The 15,044-nt window shown below is 42.3% G+C and overlaps 1 protein-coding gene across 1 annotated transcript in view; it reads right to left on the bottom strand.

Moving 5' to 3' along the window:
- LOC124795280 (homeobox protein OTX1-like) overlaps positions 1-3,232 on the bottom strand; it is a 178,647-nt gene extending 175,415 nt beyond the window's left edge. Inside the window, exons 1-2 of the mRNA XM_047259225.1 lie at positions 3,188-3,232; positions 213-391 (exon numbers count right to left, since the gene is read on the bottom strand). Coding sequence (XP_047115181.1) covers positions 213-382 — 170 coding nt within the window. The 5' untranslated portion in view covers positions 383-391; positions 3,188-3,232. The remainder of the gene's footprint in view (positions 1-212; positions 392-3,187) is intronic.
- Positions 3,233-15,044: the final 11,812 nt, after the last annotated feature.

Below are 15,044 nucleotides of genomic sequence, written 5' to 3' on the forward strand. Positions count from 1 at the left end.
ATAATGTTTTAGTCTTAACACGCATTGTGACTAGATTACTATAGTTACGCTACATTTGCTGTTAGTGCGCCATTAATCGTACTACTGTAACCTAATAAGCTAGCAAACCGCTAAGAGATGTTTAGTTATCAACAGCATGAGCCTTTGTTTGCACCCAAGTTGTCAGTTGCTACACGGAAAATATCATTAGGTTAGGTGACAGATGAACGTACTTCATAATACCGTATGGGCTCCTGTGGATGACGGCGCGCGAGAAATCGCGACCCTTCAAATTGTGCAGGCTTGGCGATTCTCCCGAATCTCTGCAGGCACCGACAGGACGACTACACCAGGGGGTTTTCGTCACTTCTAGGCGAACGGTGGGATGTTCCTCGAGTTGCATCACAACCTGCTAGAGTCACAAACACACGGAGTAGGGTTTACACCACGCAACACTTCACAAGTTTCACAAATAAATAACCCACACCCACTTCCTCTAAAGCACAGACCAATTCCCTTGGCCAAAGTGGTCACAGGAAGCCGAGGTCGTTCCAGAGGGACAATTTCTTTAAATATAAAATCTCACTGCTTAGAATATTTTCCGCCTGTCGACCACTATTTTTATTATCTCAAACTGACCTGTTTCGGACAGTGTGATCCATCTTCAGATATGTTAAAGAACACAAAACTCAACGATAATTATTTTTTGATTCCGTATTGACAGTATCACGGGACACAGAATTAGAACCCACCTATACTTTATTTTCATATTTTTTAACAGCTATGAAGACGTGAGACATCGACAGAAACAGATCGGTTCTAAATAATAAAAACAGAGACCCAATGATGAAAAATTAGTGTATTTTCTCCATACCGATAAGCATTCTCAAGTTTGATGTCACTCTATAGTAAGTCCTAAATTTTCATCTTCTTACCAACTATAAAGTCAGCGAGACATTTGCTATCTCAGATTTTGACAAGTACACTATTTACATATCAACGAAAATTATATTGACATACCGAACACAGTAGCGAAATATATGGACACGGAAACTGCCAAGGTGTTAGAATAATAATAGTCCTACGATTAAATTTAACGAGAAAACTTGAATCTTATTATTAAGCACAAAAAAAATTACAGTGCAACTGCATGTTGCCGAGGCGAGCAATCCGAATTACGGTTAAAGGATATCTGTATTTACCGTAAGCAGTGAGAATGTTTAACCATAGAACAGTAGAGGAGGAAAATGTTACAATGCTAGTAAACCATCGTCAATTCCAAATTTATTCAAAAGAAGTCATAATTTATTGGTTATGTATTAGTTAATTATAGTTATTAGATCCCGAATGGTATGTTATGTACCAAATTAAATAAAAAATGCCTTGTTTTGTTCCCTACTGCAATAGTAAATTTTACAAGAGTTTAGTATTCTAGGATTGAGATTGCTGATCTTACGGCACTTTATTAGCGACGCGCTTCGAATCAGTAGTTGTCACATAAGACACCAAGACATACTTAATCACTTTTAACATTTGCACTGTTTATACTATTAACCAGATTATCGCTAATTTCTTGATTTTCCAAGGTCTTCATTAGGACCAGGGTATATTCCTCTCTATAAAGAAACGAATATTACGTACAGTGTATTTTTTTGACAAAAAAGGTGCTGCCATGTATATGCACATATATACCGAGTTACGCATTAGTAAGTTATGCTAATATCCTCGATTTAAAAATATTGCGAAAAGAAAGGGAGACTTAATACGGCAGCGCAATTAAGTTACACACACAAAAAAAAGTAGAGCTTCGGTCACCGCAGTAAGCAGTGGAGTGTGGACGTTCATACAGTTAGCTGTCACCAAAAACATTTACACGATAGTAAATGTTTTGTCAAGAAGTGAGCCATAAACGTTTTCAATTTCTATCTCGGGAAACGTATGGTCTGGAACTAATGAAGATTCTGGCAACTCAAGTCAACTAATCAACAATAATCTAGTACATTTGTTAGTAACGTAAATAATGTTTAAGTTGTTTGCAGGTCTTGCTGTCTGATGAGGAGTACTAGTGGGTGGAAACGCACAGCTAGTAAATTAATGTAATTTTAATAATCATAAACGACGTGATGGGTTGTTGTGCACGCATAATCCTTTATTATAATGCACTCACGGAAACTTGTCAGCGAAGCTAATGACTGTTCGAATTAAGAGTTAGTACAATAACTTAAAGAACTTCGTGTGCAACCTCATATACAGACACTACACATATTAACGGAATATGAATGGTGGGAACCTCGTTAGAAATATTCAGTAGTCTCTTCCTGTTATCTACCGTGTATAGTGACAACGTAGGTACTGACTATACTGTAGCAATTGCACCGATATATTCTAGTACAAACAGTGGTCTTACGTAAGGTAAAAGTGTCAATGAGGTGGGTACATTTTGTGAACCTAAGAGGAATAAAAAAAAGAATTCTTTGTCGCTTATCTAACCGTTGACTGTAGATTTCACATTTAAAAAGTGCCTGATATGCTAGCAACGAAATTTCAAATGCGAAATAGTAATCAATAAACAAACAACTGAGAAATGAATAAACGAATAACTACTAATATTATGCGCGTATTTGCTTACTGAGTGATAAGTAATTTAGCTCTTAAGCTCATTGCAGATTACATTTTATGCGGATATGAAATTATGTTTTACTATATTGAGTACCATATCTACTATGCTCACAAAGTAAATGAACTGAAAAGGCGTTACATAATTACAGATAATAAACATCATACATCATTATATTTTTTTGGTGATACTTACTTTCAGGGAAATCCACTCTCAATTGTATTATAGAAACGTAGTCAACACTGAATGCTTACAGAGAATGACAGAATCCGTAGACACCAAATACAGATAAAATACACAGAACACTGTGATAGCGCCTTATCGTGCTGTATTAGTTTTTACTTAATCGCGCAGACTATTATGACACCTCCATATGTTGATTGCAACGCGCATCAATATCGATCGGCCGTAAACAAAACACTGCTACTGGCCGAACTACCTGTTGTCATCGCTTCGGAAACAAGCCTGCCGAAGCAGTCCACACAATCACTTCCAATGGCGCTGAAGACGGCGACAAAGACGCAACGCAGTAGTGCAGAGAGGCAGCGGCGGGCGGCTGCGACGTGGCCTGGAGGTCGGCGCGGTACTCACATGTGTGCCGCGGCTAGGGGCGCAGCGTGCTACGTGGTCCTGCGCGGGTCGCCGCCGGCGAGGCACTGAGGCGCGCGCCCGCCGACAAATATTTTGGGCGGCGTACCTGCCCCCTCCCCCTCCTCCGCCCTCGGCTGGCGCGTCGCAGACTGTTGGGCTGCGGAATGCCGCCTTCCGGGAAACCCGGCGGCCTTTGTCCCGCGGGAGCAGATAGGTGCTCGGCTGTCGGCGGACCACGCGACGTACTGCCGGCAGCGGCGCGACGAGACGCTCACGTCTCCGACAGCCTCGCAGCGAACGGGTTCCCCCCAGCTGGGGCGTTCGGCGCCCATTAGCCACAGCTCGCTGGGCAACTGACGTTCGGGCCAGCTTCCCGCGAGTTACACGCGCCAGCATCACAGCCGCGGCGACGCGAACTCCTCCGTAACACATGCAGTCCACTGTATGTGTAACGAATAAGTAGTAGTGGAACACGTTTTACTCGTCCAGAACTCGTGCTCAAATGTCACCAATAGCTGATAGTGAAAGTAAGGCAAAAAGTAAAATCACTGACAGCAACACATTTCCAATATATCTACAGGGCGAGGCAGCTAAGGCATCCTATCCCAGATATCGGTACACATCCGACAGCACACGCTATCAATATGCTCCAAAACGCCGAGCGTGAAAACGGGATTTTTCCATAGCTCATACCTCGGGCCGGCCGCTGTGGCCGAGCGGTTCTAGGCGCTTCAGTCCGGAACCGAACTGCTGCTACGGTCTCAAGTTCGAACCCTGCCTCGGGCATGGATGTGTGTGATGTCCTTAGGTTAGTTAGGTTTATGTAGTTCTTAGGGGATTGATGACCTCAGAAGTTAAGACCCATAGTGCTTAGAGTCATTTGAACGATTTTTTTCGTAACTCGGGTTTTATTGGTGATAGAAACGTACGGTCAAGTAATTTGGATAACCCTTGGACTAAGAGTAAGAACCATTTGTATACCCAACAGAAGCACCGTTTTGCTGTAACCTACGTACAGTGTAGGGTCAAAGTTCGAATATTGCACACTCCCTCCCGCTTAGGCAAACAGATTAAATCGGTTTGTTCTTTTTGGGTTAGATGTGGTTTACGGTGTGCCATATGACGCTTACAAGGCCACCATTTACTTTAGGGGCGGATCCTGAGAAAACGCCAGAAAACCTTTTTTTCACCACTTTTCGCCGTCAGCAAATTGCTCAAATTTTAACAGTGTATTCTCTAGGCATTTATCTAGAAGAGTCATTATTCCGCCTTCAAAAAGTTTCATTCGTTGTCGAGAAACACCGGAAAACATGGTTCTTGGGTACCAAAACCGAGTCGAGAATTCCACGAGAGCCATGCACAGCCAATGGCTGTAATTTTTACGATATATATCTAAAAACCCGATCTTCCGGTGTGAGGCGAAAACATTGTTTATAGAGCGACGTAGCACGGAGAAATACGCTGTAACGTGTCTCCGTAATCATCAGAAGGGTTCTGGGAACTCCATTTTGTAGCACCGAAGCACATGCAAAATTTTTGTGCACGTAAAATCCCATCTGAGGTGTAAAATTAGTAAATTAATTTTACATCTTAGACCGGATTTTATTTATTTGAATTTCGCGAAGGTAAACTATCAAATTTTTGATAAGGCATGAAGTTCTTTTCATATGAGTAACAAGTCCCGCTGCAACCGGGAAAAGAAGAGAACCAACGGAAAAAAGCTATCAGCGCACAAAACAGGCGAATATACTCGTGTTTAAAAGACTGGCCGGAAAGTGGGACAGCAGCTGCCTCATTCAACCTTCCTCAGCACCTTTAAAAATTTTCCCAAATATTTGGCCATGCGAAAATATTCGCGCTCTTTCAGGCTGAGAAAGGAGACCATAACAATGGGAAAGAGATGGAAAAGTAATAAATGCTGGAAGACAGTTGTGGCATAGAGTGAGCGAAAGAGATAATGCAACTGTGAGAGAAAGAAAGGGACACTTTGGCAGTGGAACATAACTGACATTGACAGAACAGTGCTAGGAAAAGAACACAAGCACAAAGTGGAAGTGGGTAAGAGTCAGTGATAAATGAGAGACAGAGTATATGTCAATAACAACGAGGAAGAGAGAGATAGTGAAAATGTGAAGAGAAAGCTGCAGTGGGAAGGAATGAATGAGATAGTAGCAGAAGAGAGAGCAAGAGGGAGGCAATGATAGTGAGAGGATACAGTATTAGTAGAACAGAACGAAGGAGACTGTGGCTGTGAGACAGGAGACAATGACAGAAAAGCACAAAGAGATAACGACAGTGAATGAGAAAGGGAAGTGGGACTGGGTAGGTATGAGTAAGCTACAGTTACGGGAGCTTGTGGGAGTCACAGGTGAGTTGCACGTTAAAAAGAGCGCGAAAATGTTCGCCTGCTACAATTTTTAGAGGTGCTAAGAAAGGTAGAATGAAGCAGCTGGTACTCTACTTTCCAGCCAGTGTCTTTTAAACAGGACCATACTCGCCTGTTTTGCTCTTCCGTAGGAGCATTTTTCCGCTGGTATCCAGAATGGGCAAATATGAATCCTGTACAGCTTTTATCACAGTCTTTACAATTAATTTTATGCCTGGCTGTGTGTAGTGGTGGTTTTGTTTATCTGAATACAACAGTTTCTTGAGGTTATGTCCAGATCTCTACGCGAATTTAACTATTGTCTTCTTTAGTAATGTGTTCAGTTCGTTGGACATATAGCATATGTTAAGTTTGCGGTATGTATCTGAATTTGTTATTAGCTATAATTTTACAACTGTTAACAAAGCATATTTGCCGGCAAGTAGCCTGAAGATGGCCGTAGAGTTGACATACTCCTATTGCTACTGTATAATCTACAGCAATAAGAGACCATGAATAATAGTAGCATTCGGCTTCAATATTATTATCACAAATAGAACATCTAAATACTACACATTGCATTCAGTAGCTTTTAATCACTGAAGCAGTTAACTGTCAGAAAACAATAGAACGAATTAAAAAACAATCGCGTATCTACGAACAAAACAGTTCTGCCAGCTTGTGGCCTGCCAACTTGTAACTTCCAACGTAATATACATCCGTAGTCCATACACCAGCGCACAGCTACTTTCCGAAAGTACTGTGTTAGCTACTGTTAAGAGCTTGACGGGAAGATTATAACAGAATCGGTATTCTTTTCAATTTATTTTTACTTCCTTATAGTACTGTTATCCCGTTCCTTATCCTTACTTTTGTAAAAAAACTGCACTCATAACGCACATACGAGGGCGACCCTAAAAAAATTAGAATGCCTTGTTTCTAAATACAAATGAATTTTGTTTATATTTGAAAAGTATTTCCTACTCTTTTTCGAGTAGTTTCTTTAATTTTCTCCAATAGTTTATTATCGTCATTTAAAAAAAATTGTGTACAAAGAAATATGAATTTGACTAGAGAAAATTTCCGGGCTATGATTTTTTGCGATTTTAAATAGTAATTAACGACAAAAATGTCTGAAAATTGGATCAGAACTTGGAGGAGAAGCCCCATCTAAGACAACAATTTATAACTAGTAAAGTAAATTCAAAAAAGAGATCGATTTTTCTCCTTAGTGATGAATTTTGCGAAAGACGTCCAAAAACTCCTGTTACGGATGAAAATATTGCCTCCGTTCGAGCAATGGTCGAACATGATTGAGAGACATGTTATGAATTTATTCGACCGTTATTGGGCATTGGTATCAGTCAAACCCAAAAAATTTGCGTCAACAGTTAGATGCGACAAAAGTTTTTGGTCGAAGGGTTTCATATAAACTCACTCTCGATCAAAAACGAGAATGCACTGACTGCTGCAAAAAAACCTCTGGAAAAATTCGAAAGGCGGTGTTTCGAATTTCGTTTGGATATCGTTACTGACGATGAAACTTGGATTTATTGTTATGATCCTGAAAAGAAATGTTCTCGCCTTTACTGAAACCATGAAAGACAGAAACACATATCCTGCAACCAGTGACTGTCAAGAAGGCATTGTGAAGGACACCTGTAATCTCCCAGTGCGATGAAGCTGTTTTGGTGGCGCACGTGGCTTCTATTTGTACTGTGCAGTTGTAATTTTGCCAGGAGTGGAAGGGTGGGGCAGTGGGAGGGGAAGGGGGGACTCCAGTATTTTTTTAGTGGCCCAAGGCCTCTCCTTGTCCCCACGACTACTCAGTCTACAATCTTACTTCGTGGCTTTTTTCCCTCTCCAAGTGAACAGCTCGACCTCTTCACGTCGAGGAAACTTCAACAAGTTTTTACTTCCATTTCAGCAATGAGTTACAATTACTATTTACGTCCAAGCATTTAAGCAAATAACACATGTACCTACATACTAAAAAAAAATCAAAAACGAATATTAAACGGCGTACATACACAACAGCGCAAACAAAAGACGGCTGAAAATACACAGCGACAGTTAGCAACAGTATAAATAGTAAACGCATGCAAGCTGCACACATTAAAAGAGGAAGCCAAAAAGTTAACGTTGAGTGTTTAGGTGAAATGTGCTCTCAAATGCCAAAATGGAGCATCGCTTGCAGTTATAGCATGTGCCATTCAGTGATACTTTATTTACAGGATTAACTAGAATAATCACTCGTGCGACCAATTGTAGAATATTGCTCAAGTGTGTGGAACCCATATCAAACAGGAGTAGCAGGGGATACTGAACATTTACAGAGAAGAGCAACACGAATTGTCACACGTTTTTTGACCCGTGGGAGAGGGTCATACAGATGCTGAAAAAACTGAATTGGCACACCCTTGTAGGTGAACGTAAACTATTCCGAGAAAGCCTACTTGCAAAGTTTCAAAAACTGGCTTTAAATGTTTAGGAATATAGGCTACTACAATCCCCTACGTATCGCTCACAGAGGGCTCATGACGACAACATTATGTTAATTGGAGCACGCACACAGACGTTTAAACAATCATTCTTCCCTCACTCCATACGTGAAGGGAACGGGAAGAAACCATAATGACTGGTACAATGGGACGTACCGTCTATCAGTCACTTCACTGTGGTTTGTGGAGTACAAGTGTAGGTGTATAAATCGGGCATTCTGGTGCACGCAGGACAACGCGGTAAATTGCAGGGTGTCACATATGTGTTATTTTCAATATCCCAAAATACTGTAAGTAGAACCGAACAGAGGGCGGGCCTATTAGTTATAGGGAGCTCCAACGTTAGGCGGGTTATGGAGCCCCTTAGGAAAATAGCGGGTAGGTCGGGGAAGAATGCCAGTGTGCACTCGGTGTGCTTGCCGGGGGGTCTCGTCCGTAATGTGGAGGAGGCCCTTCCGGCAGCTATTGAACGCACTGGGTGTGACCGGCTGCAGATAGTAGCACATGTCGGAACGAATGACGCCTGCCGCTTGGGTTCTGAGGCCATCCTTGGTTCCTTCCGGCGGCTGGCTGATTTGGTGAAGACAACCAGCATCGCACGCGGAGTGCAAGCTGAGCTTAATATCTGCAGCATAGTGCCCAGAGTCGATCGCGGTCCTCTGGTTTGGAGCCGTGTGGAGGGTCTAAACCAGAGGCTCAGACGACTCTGCGACTATAATGGTTGCAAATTCATCGACCTCCGTTATTGGGTGGAGAACTGTAGGGCCCCCCTAGACAGGTCAGGCGTGCACTACACACCGGAAGCAGCTACTAGGGTAGCAGAGTACGTGTGGCGTGCACACGGGGGTTTTTTAGGTTAGAGGGACCCCCCCTTGGGCGAAACGATAAAATACCTGACGGCTTACCAGAGAGGACATTATCATCGTTGATAAAGAACGTCCGTCCTCAGAGACCAAAAACAGGAAAAGTCAACGTAATATTGGTAAACTGCAGGAGTATCCAGGGCAAGGTTCCTGAATTAGTATCTCTTATTGAAGGAAATAGTGCGCATATAGTATTAGGAACGGAAAGTTGGTTAAAACCGGAAGTGAACAGTAACGAAATCCTAGACACAGAATGGAATATATACCGCAAGGATAGGATAAACGCCAATGGTGGAGGAGTATTTATAGCAGTAAAGAATTCAATAATATCCAGTGAAGTTATTAGCGAATGCGAATGTGAAATAATCTGGGTTAAGTAAAGTATCAAAGGTGGGTCAGATATGATAGTCGGATGCTTCTATAGACCACCTACATCAGCAACCGTAGTAGTTGAGCGCCTCAGAGAGAACCTGCAGAACGTCGTGAAGAAGTTTCGTGATCATACTATTGTAATAGGGGGAGACTTCAATCTACCAGGTATAGAATGGGATAGCCACACAATCAGAACTGGAGCCAGGGACAGAGACTCTTGTGACATTATCCTGACTGCCTTGTCCGAGAATTACTTCGAGCAGATAGTTAGAGAACCAACTCGTGAAGCTAACGTTTTAGACCTCATAGCAACAAATAGACCGGAACTTTTCGACTCCGTGAATGTAGAAGAGGGTATCAGTGATCATAAGTCAGTGGTTGCATCAATGACTACAAGTGTAATAAGAAATGCCAAGAAAGGAAGGAAAATATATTTGCTTAACAAGAGTGATAGGGCACAAATCGCAGAATATCTGAGTGACCACCATCAAACGTTCATTTCTGAGGAAGAGGATGTGGAACAAAAATGGAAAAAATTCAGAAACATCGTCCAGTACGCCTTAGATAAGTTCGTACCGACTAAGGTCCAAAGCGAGGGGAAAGATCCACCGTGGTATAACAATCATGTACGAAAGGTACTACGGAAACAAAGAAAGCTTCATCATAGGTTTAAGAGTAGTCGAATCATAGCTGATAAGGAAAAGCTGAACGAAGCGAAAAAGAGCGTAAAGAGAGCAATGAGAGAAGCATTCAACGAATTCGAACATAAAACATTGGCAAACAATCTAAACAAGAACCCTAAAAAGTTTTGGTCATATGTAAAATTGGTAAGCGGATCTAAATCCCCTATTCAGTCACTCGTTGACCACGATGGCACCGAAACAGAGGACGACCGAAGAAAGGCAGAAATACTGAATTCAGTGTTCCGAAACTGTTTCACTGCGGAAAATCGTAACACGGTCCCTGACTTCAGCCGTCGCACGGACGCCAAAATGGAAAATATTGAAATAAACGATATCGGAATTGAAAAACAACTGCTATCACTTAGTAGCGGAAAAGCATCCGGACCAGACGAGATACCCTTAAGATTCTACAGTGATTATGCTAAAGAACTTGCCCCCTTTCTATCAGCAATTTATCGTAGATCGCTGGAAGAACGTAAAGTACCTAGCGACTGGAAGAAAGCGCAGGTCGTTCCCATTTTCAAGAAGGGTCATAAATCAGATGCGAATAATTATAGGCCTATTTCGCTTACGTCAATCTGTTGTAGAATAATGGAACATGTTTTGTGTTCTCGTATTATGACGTTCTTAGATAATACAAATCTCCTTCATCATAACCAACATGGATTCCGCAAACAGAGATCATGTGAAACTCAGCTCGCCCTATTTGCCCAAGAAATTCACAGTGCCGTAGACACTGGCGAGCAGATTGATGCCGTATTCCTGGACTTCAGGAAGGCATTTGATACGGTTCCGCACTTACGTTTAGTGAAAAAAATACGAGCTTACGGAATATCGGACCAGGTTTGTGATTGGATTCAGGATTTCCTAGAAGAAAGAACACAACATGTCATTCTTAACGGTTCAAAATCTGCAGATGTAGAGGTAATTTCGGGAGTACCGCAAGGAAGCGTGATAGGACCTTTATTGTTTACAATATACATAAATGACTTAGTTGACAACATCGGTAGCTCCGTGAGGCTATTTGCAGATGACACGGTTGTCTACAAGAAAGTAGCAACATCAGAAGACTCGTACGTACTCCAGGAAGACCTGCAGAGGATTAATGCATGGTGCGACAGCTGGCAGCTTTCCCTAAACGTAGATAAATGTAATATAATGCGCATACATAGGGGCAGAAATCCATTCCAGTACGATTATGCCATAGGTGGTAAATCATTGGAAGCGGTAACGACCGTAAAATACTTAGGAGTTACTATCCGGAGCAATCTGAAGTGGAATGATCACATAAAACAAATAGTGGGAAAAGCAGGCGCCAGGTTGAGATTCATAGGAAGAATTCTAAGAAAATGTGACTCATCGACGAAAGAAGTAGCTTACAAAACGCTTGTTCGTCCGATTCTTGAGTATTGCTCATCAGTATGGGACCCTTACCAGGTTGGATTAATAGAAGAGATAGACATGATCCAGCGAAAAGCAGCGCGATTCGTCATGGGGACATTTAGTCAGCGCGAGAGCGTTACGGAGATGCTGAACAAGCTCCAGTGGCGGACACTTCAAGAAAGGCGTTACGCAATACGGAGAGGTTTATTATCGAAATTACGAGAGAGCACATTCCGGGAAGAGATGGGCAACGTATTACTACCGCCCACATATATCTCGCGTAATGATCACAACGAAAAGATCCGAGAAATTAGAGCAAATACGGAGACTTACAAGCAGTCGTTCTTCCCACGCACAATTCGTGAATGGAACAGGGAAGGGGGGATCAGATAGTGGTACAATAAGTACCCTCCGCCACACACCGTAAGGTGGCTCGCGGAGTATAGATGTAGATGTAGATGTAGATGTAAAATAATCTTACAAAACTTGCGCTCAAAAAAATGTTTTTTTTACCTAACTATAAGAAAATACCGTAAAAAGCGGTAATACGGTAATATTGTAAACATCATCCAACACATTTATTATGTACATATAACAAACCAACTAATAATTTAGTTTAACAACAATGAGAACGTAAGTAAATACCCTATATTAACAGGTGACACAAAAAAGAGACTTTTAATCATTTAGTGCTTAGCTTCTTAGTTAGTTTGTAAGCATGCTGCTCGGAAAATAGGTCCATACGAGTTGCAAGAATAAGAATATAATCATAATTCAGCCTTTTACTAGTAGCAATATTTTCAAATAAAGTAGCAGACAGTGATAAGGTCACAACACTAACGAGCAACGGACGTGAAAGATAAAACTTCTGCGATTTGTGAGAGTCGAGCCCTGTTCAAGAAATAAAGTAGCTATCGTCTTCTAAGAAGTTCATACACTGTTCGAAAAATCTATTTATTTTCCAAAAAATATTTAAATTCAGTGCTGAAATATGTCCTGCTGTTTGAAGTTAGTCAGGTTGTCCATTTGCATCAATCCGCGTGCCGATATACTGGAGGACGAGGAGTAGCTGGAGGAGGAGGAGGAGGTTAATGTTTAACGTCCCGTCAATCGATATACTGTACTTCCGGGTGTTCACCTGCAGACTGATTACTACATCGTTTTAAGTTCATTTCCTACTATTGTATCTTCAATTTCTCCATGTTAAAGACGCAAGAGTGCAAGGCCCGTTTTGTATGAATGATATTGGATTACTTTTTCGACTACAGAAGCTTGATTTGGTAAAGAGCAATGTGAGCAGATGTCTCATCACGACAGTTTAATTTAAAATTTCACGCTTTACTTAAATATGCCTCAAACAGGGGGCCACCATCTTGCTGGCATGTGACGTTCACCGGGCATTCGCTATACCCACACCCTGCCACCGGATCACCACATTGTGTACCGTGATTCGTCACTCCACACAAAGTTTTTCCACTGTTCAATCGCCCAATGTTTACGCTTCTTATACCAAGCGAGGCGTCGTTTGGCAATTTAACGGCGTGATGTGTCGCTTATGAGCAGCTGCTCGACCATGAAATCCAAGTTTTCTCATCTCCCGCCTAACTGTCATAATACTTGCAGTAGAACCTGATGCAGGTTGGAATTCCTGTGTGATGATCTGCATAGATCTGCCTCTTACACATTACGACCCTCTTCAACTGTCGGCGGTCTCTGTCAGTCAACAGAAGAGGTCGGCCTGTACTCTTTTGTGCTGTACGTGTGCCTTCACGTTTCCACTTCACTATCACACCGGAAGCAGTGGAGCTAAGAATTTTTAGGAGTGTGGAAATCTCGCGTAGAGACGTATGACACAAGTCACACGTTCGAAGTTTGCGAGTTCCGCGGAGCGCCCCATTCTGCTCTCTTACGATGTCTAATGACTACTGTTGTAGGTGGCAGCAAAATGCACGTAATATGAAAAACGTATGTTTTTGGGGGTGTCCGGACACTTTTGATCACGTAGTGTATTAACAACCGTGTATGTTGCACATACACACCCATGTGAAATTCACATTCGTTTGTACTACAGCATGTAGCAAACAACCGTTTGTGTTTACAAAGTTCAGACTACGGTGTCTCGTAAACTACTAGCACTAGAGTCCTGCAACAAACATCGCTGACATCCTAATTTAGTCCGCGTTCATCGTGGTACCCTCAGCAGGCATTGTTCCATTTAAATATCGGTACTTTTTATACATAAATACAAGGTTGAAACTCATAACACTCTATATATGGGCTGCAAAGGCGGGACCTTACCTAACGTTCAAGTCTGTGAAATCTGCATATCAATGGCACCTTCCGTTATCGAAAATTTTGGTGTGCAAGTTTTAGGTGATTCACTAGGTACCGGGTGATCAAAAAGTCAGTATAAATTTGAAAACTTAATAAACCACGGAATAATGTAGATACAGAGGTAAAAATTGACACACATGCTTGGAATGGCATGGGGTTTTATTAGAACAAAAAAAAACGCAGTATTTCTAGACGCGTGAAAGATATCTTGCGCGCGTCGTTTGGTGATGATCGTGTGCTTAGCCGCCACTTTCGTCATGCTTGGCCTCCCAGGTCCCCAGACCTCAGTCTGTGCGATTATTGGCTTTGGGGTTATGGGGTTACCTGAAGTCGCAAGTGTATCGTGATCGACCGACATCTCTAGGGATGAAACTTCCTGGCAGATAAATACTGTGTGTCGGACCGAGACTCGAACTAGGGACCTTTGCCTTTCGCGGGCAAGTGCTCTACCAACTGAGCTACCCAAGCACGACTCACGCCCCGTCCTCACAGCTTTACTTCTGCCAGTACCTCGTCTCCTACCTTCCAAACTTTACAAAAGCTCTCCTGCGAACCTTGCAGAACTAGCACTCCTGAAAGAAAGGATATTGCGGAGACATGGCTGAGCCACAGCCTGGGGGATGTTTCCAGAATGAGATTTTTATTCTGCAGCGGAGTGTGCGCTGATATGAAACTTCCTGGCAGATTAAAACTGTGTGGAAAATAGGAGACTAGGTACTGACAGAAGTAAAGCTGTGAGGAGGGGGCGTGAGTCGTGCTTGGGTAGGTCAGTTGGTAGAGCACTTGCCCGCGAAAGGCAAAGGTCCCGAGTTCGAGTCTCGGTCCGACACACAGTTTTAATCTGCCAGGAAGTTTCATATCAGCGCACACTTCGCTGCAGAGTGAAAATCTCATCTCTAGGGATGCTGAAAGACAACACCCGACGCCAATGCCTCACCATAACTCCGGACATGCTTTACAGTGCTGTTCACAACATTATTCCTCGACTACAGCTATTGTTGAGGAATTATGGTGGGCATACTGAGCATTTCCTGTAAAGAACATCGTCTTTGCTTCGTCTTACTTTGTTATGCTAATTATTGCTATTCTGATCAGATGAAGCGCCCTCTGTCGGACATTTTTTGAACTTTTGTATTTTTTTGGTTCTAATAAAACCCCATGTCATTCCAGGCATGTGTGTCAGTTTGTACCTATCTACATTATTCCGCGATTTATTCAGTTTTCAAATTTATACTGACTTTTTGATCACCCGGTATATCAAGCAGGAAGCCCGTAAACACGAGGAGTGAGCCCGTTTTTGCCTCTTCCAGTGCTGCCTCAGTGTTTTTTGAGAAGGGTGTAATGAGACTAGATGGC

Source organism: Schistocerca piceifrons, chromosome 4, assembly GCF_021461385.2.
Source record: "Schistocerca piceifrons isolate TAMUIC-IGC-003096 chromosome 4, iqSchPice1.1, whole genome shotgun sequence".
NCBI lineage: Eukaryota > Metazoa > Arthropoda > Insecta > Orthoptera > Acrididae > Schistocerca > Schistocerca piceifrons.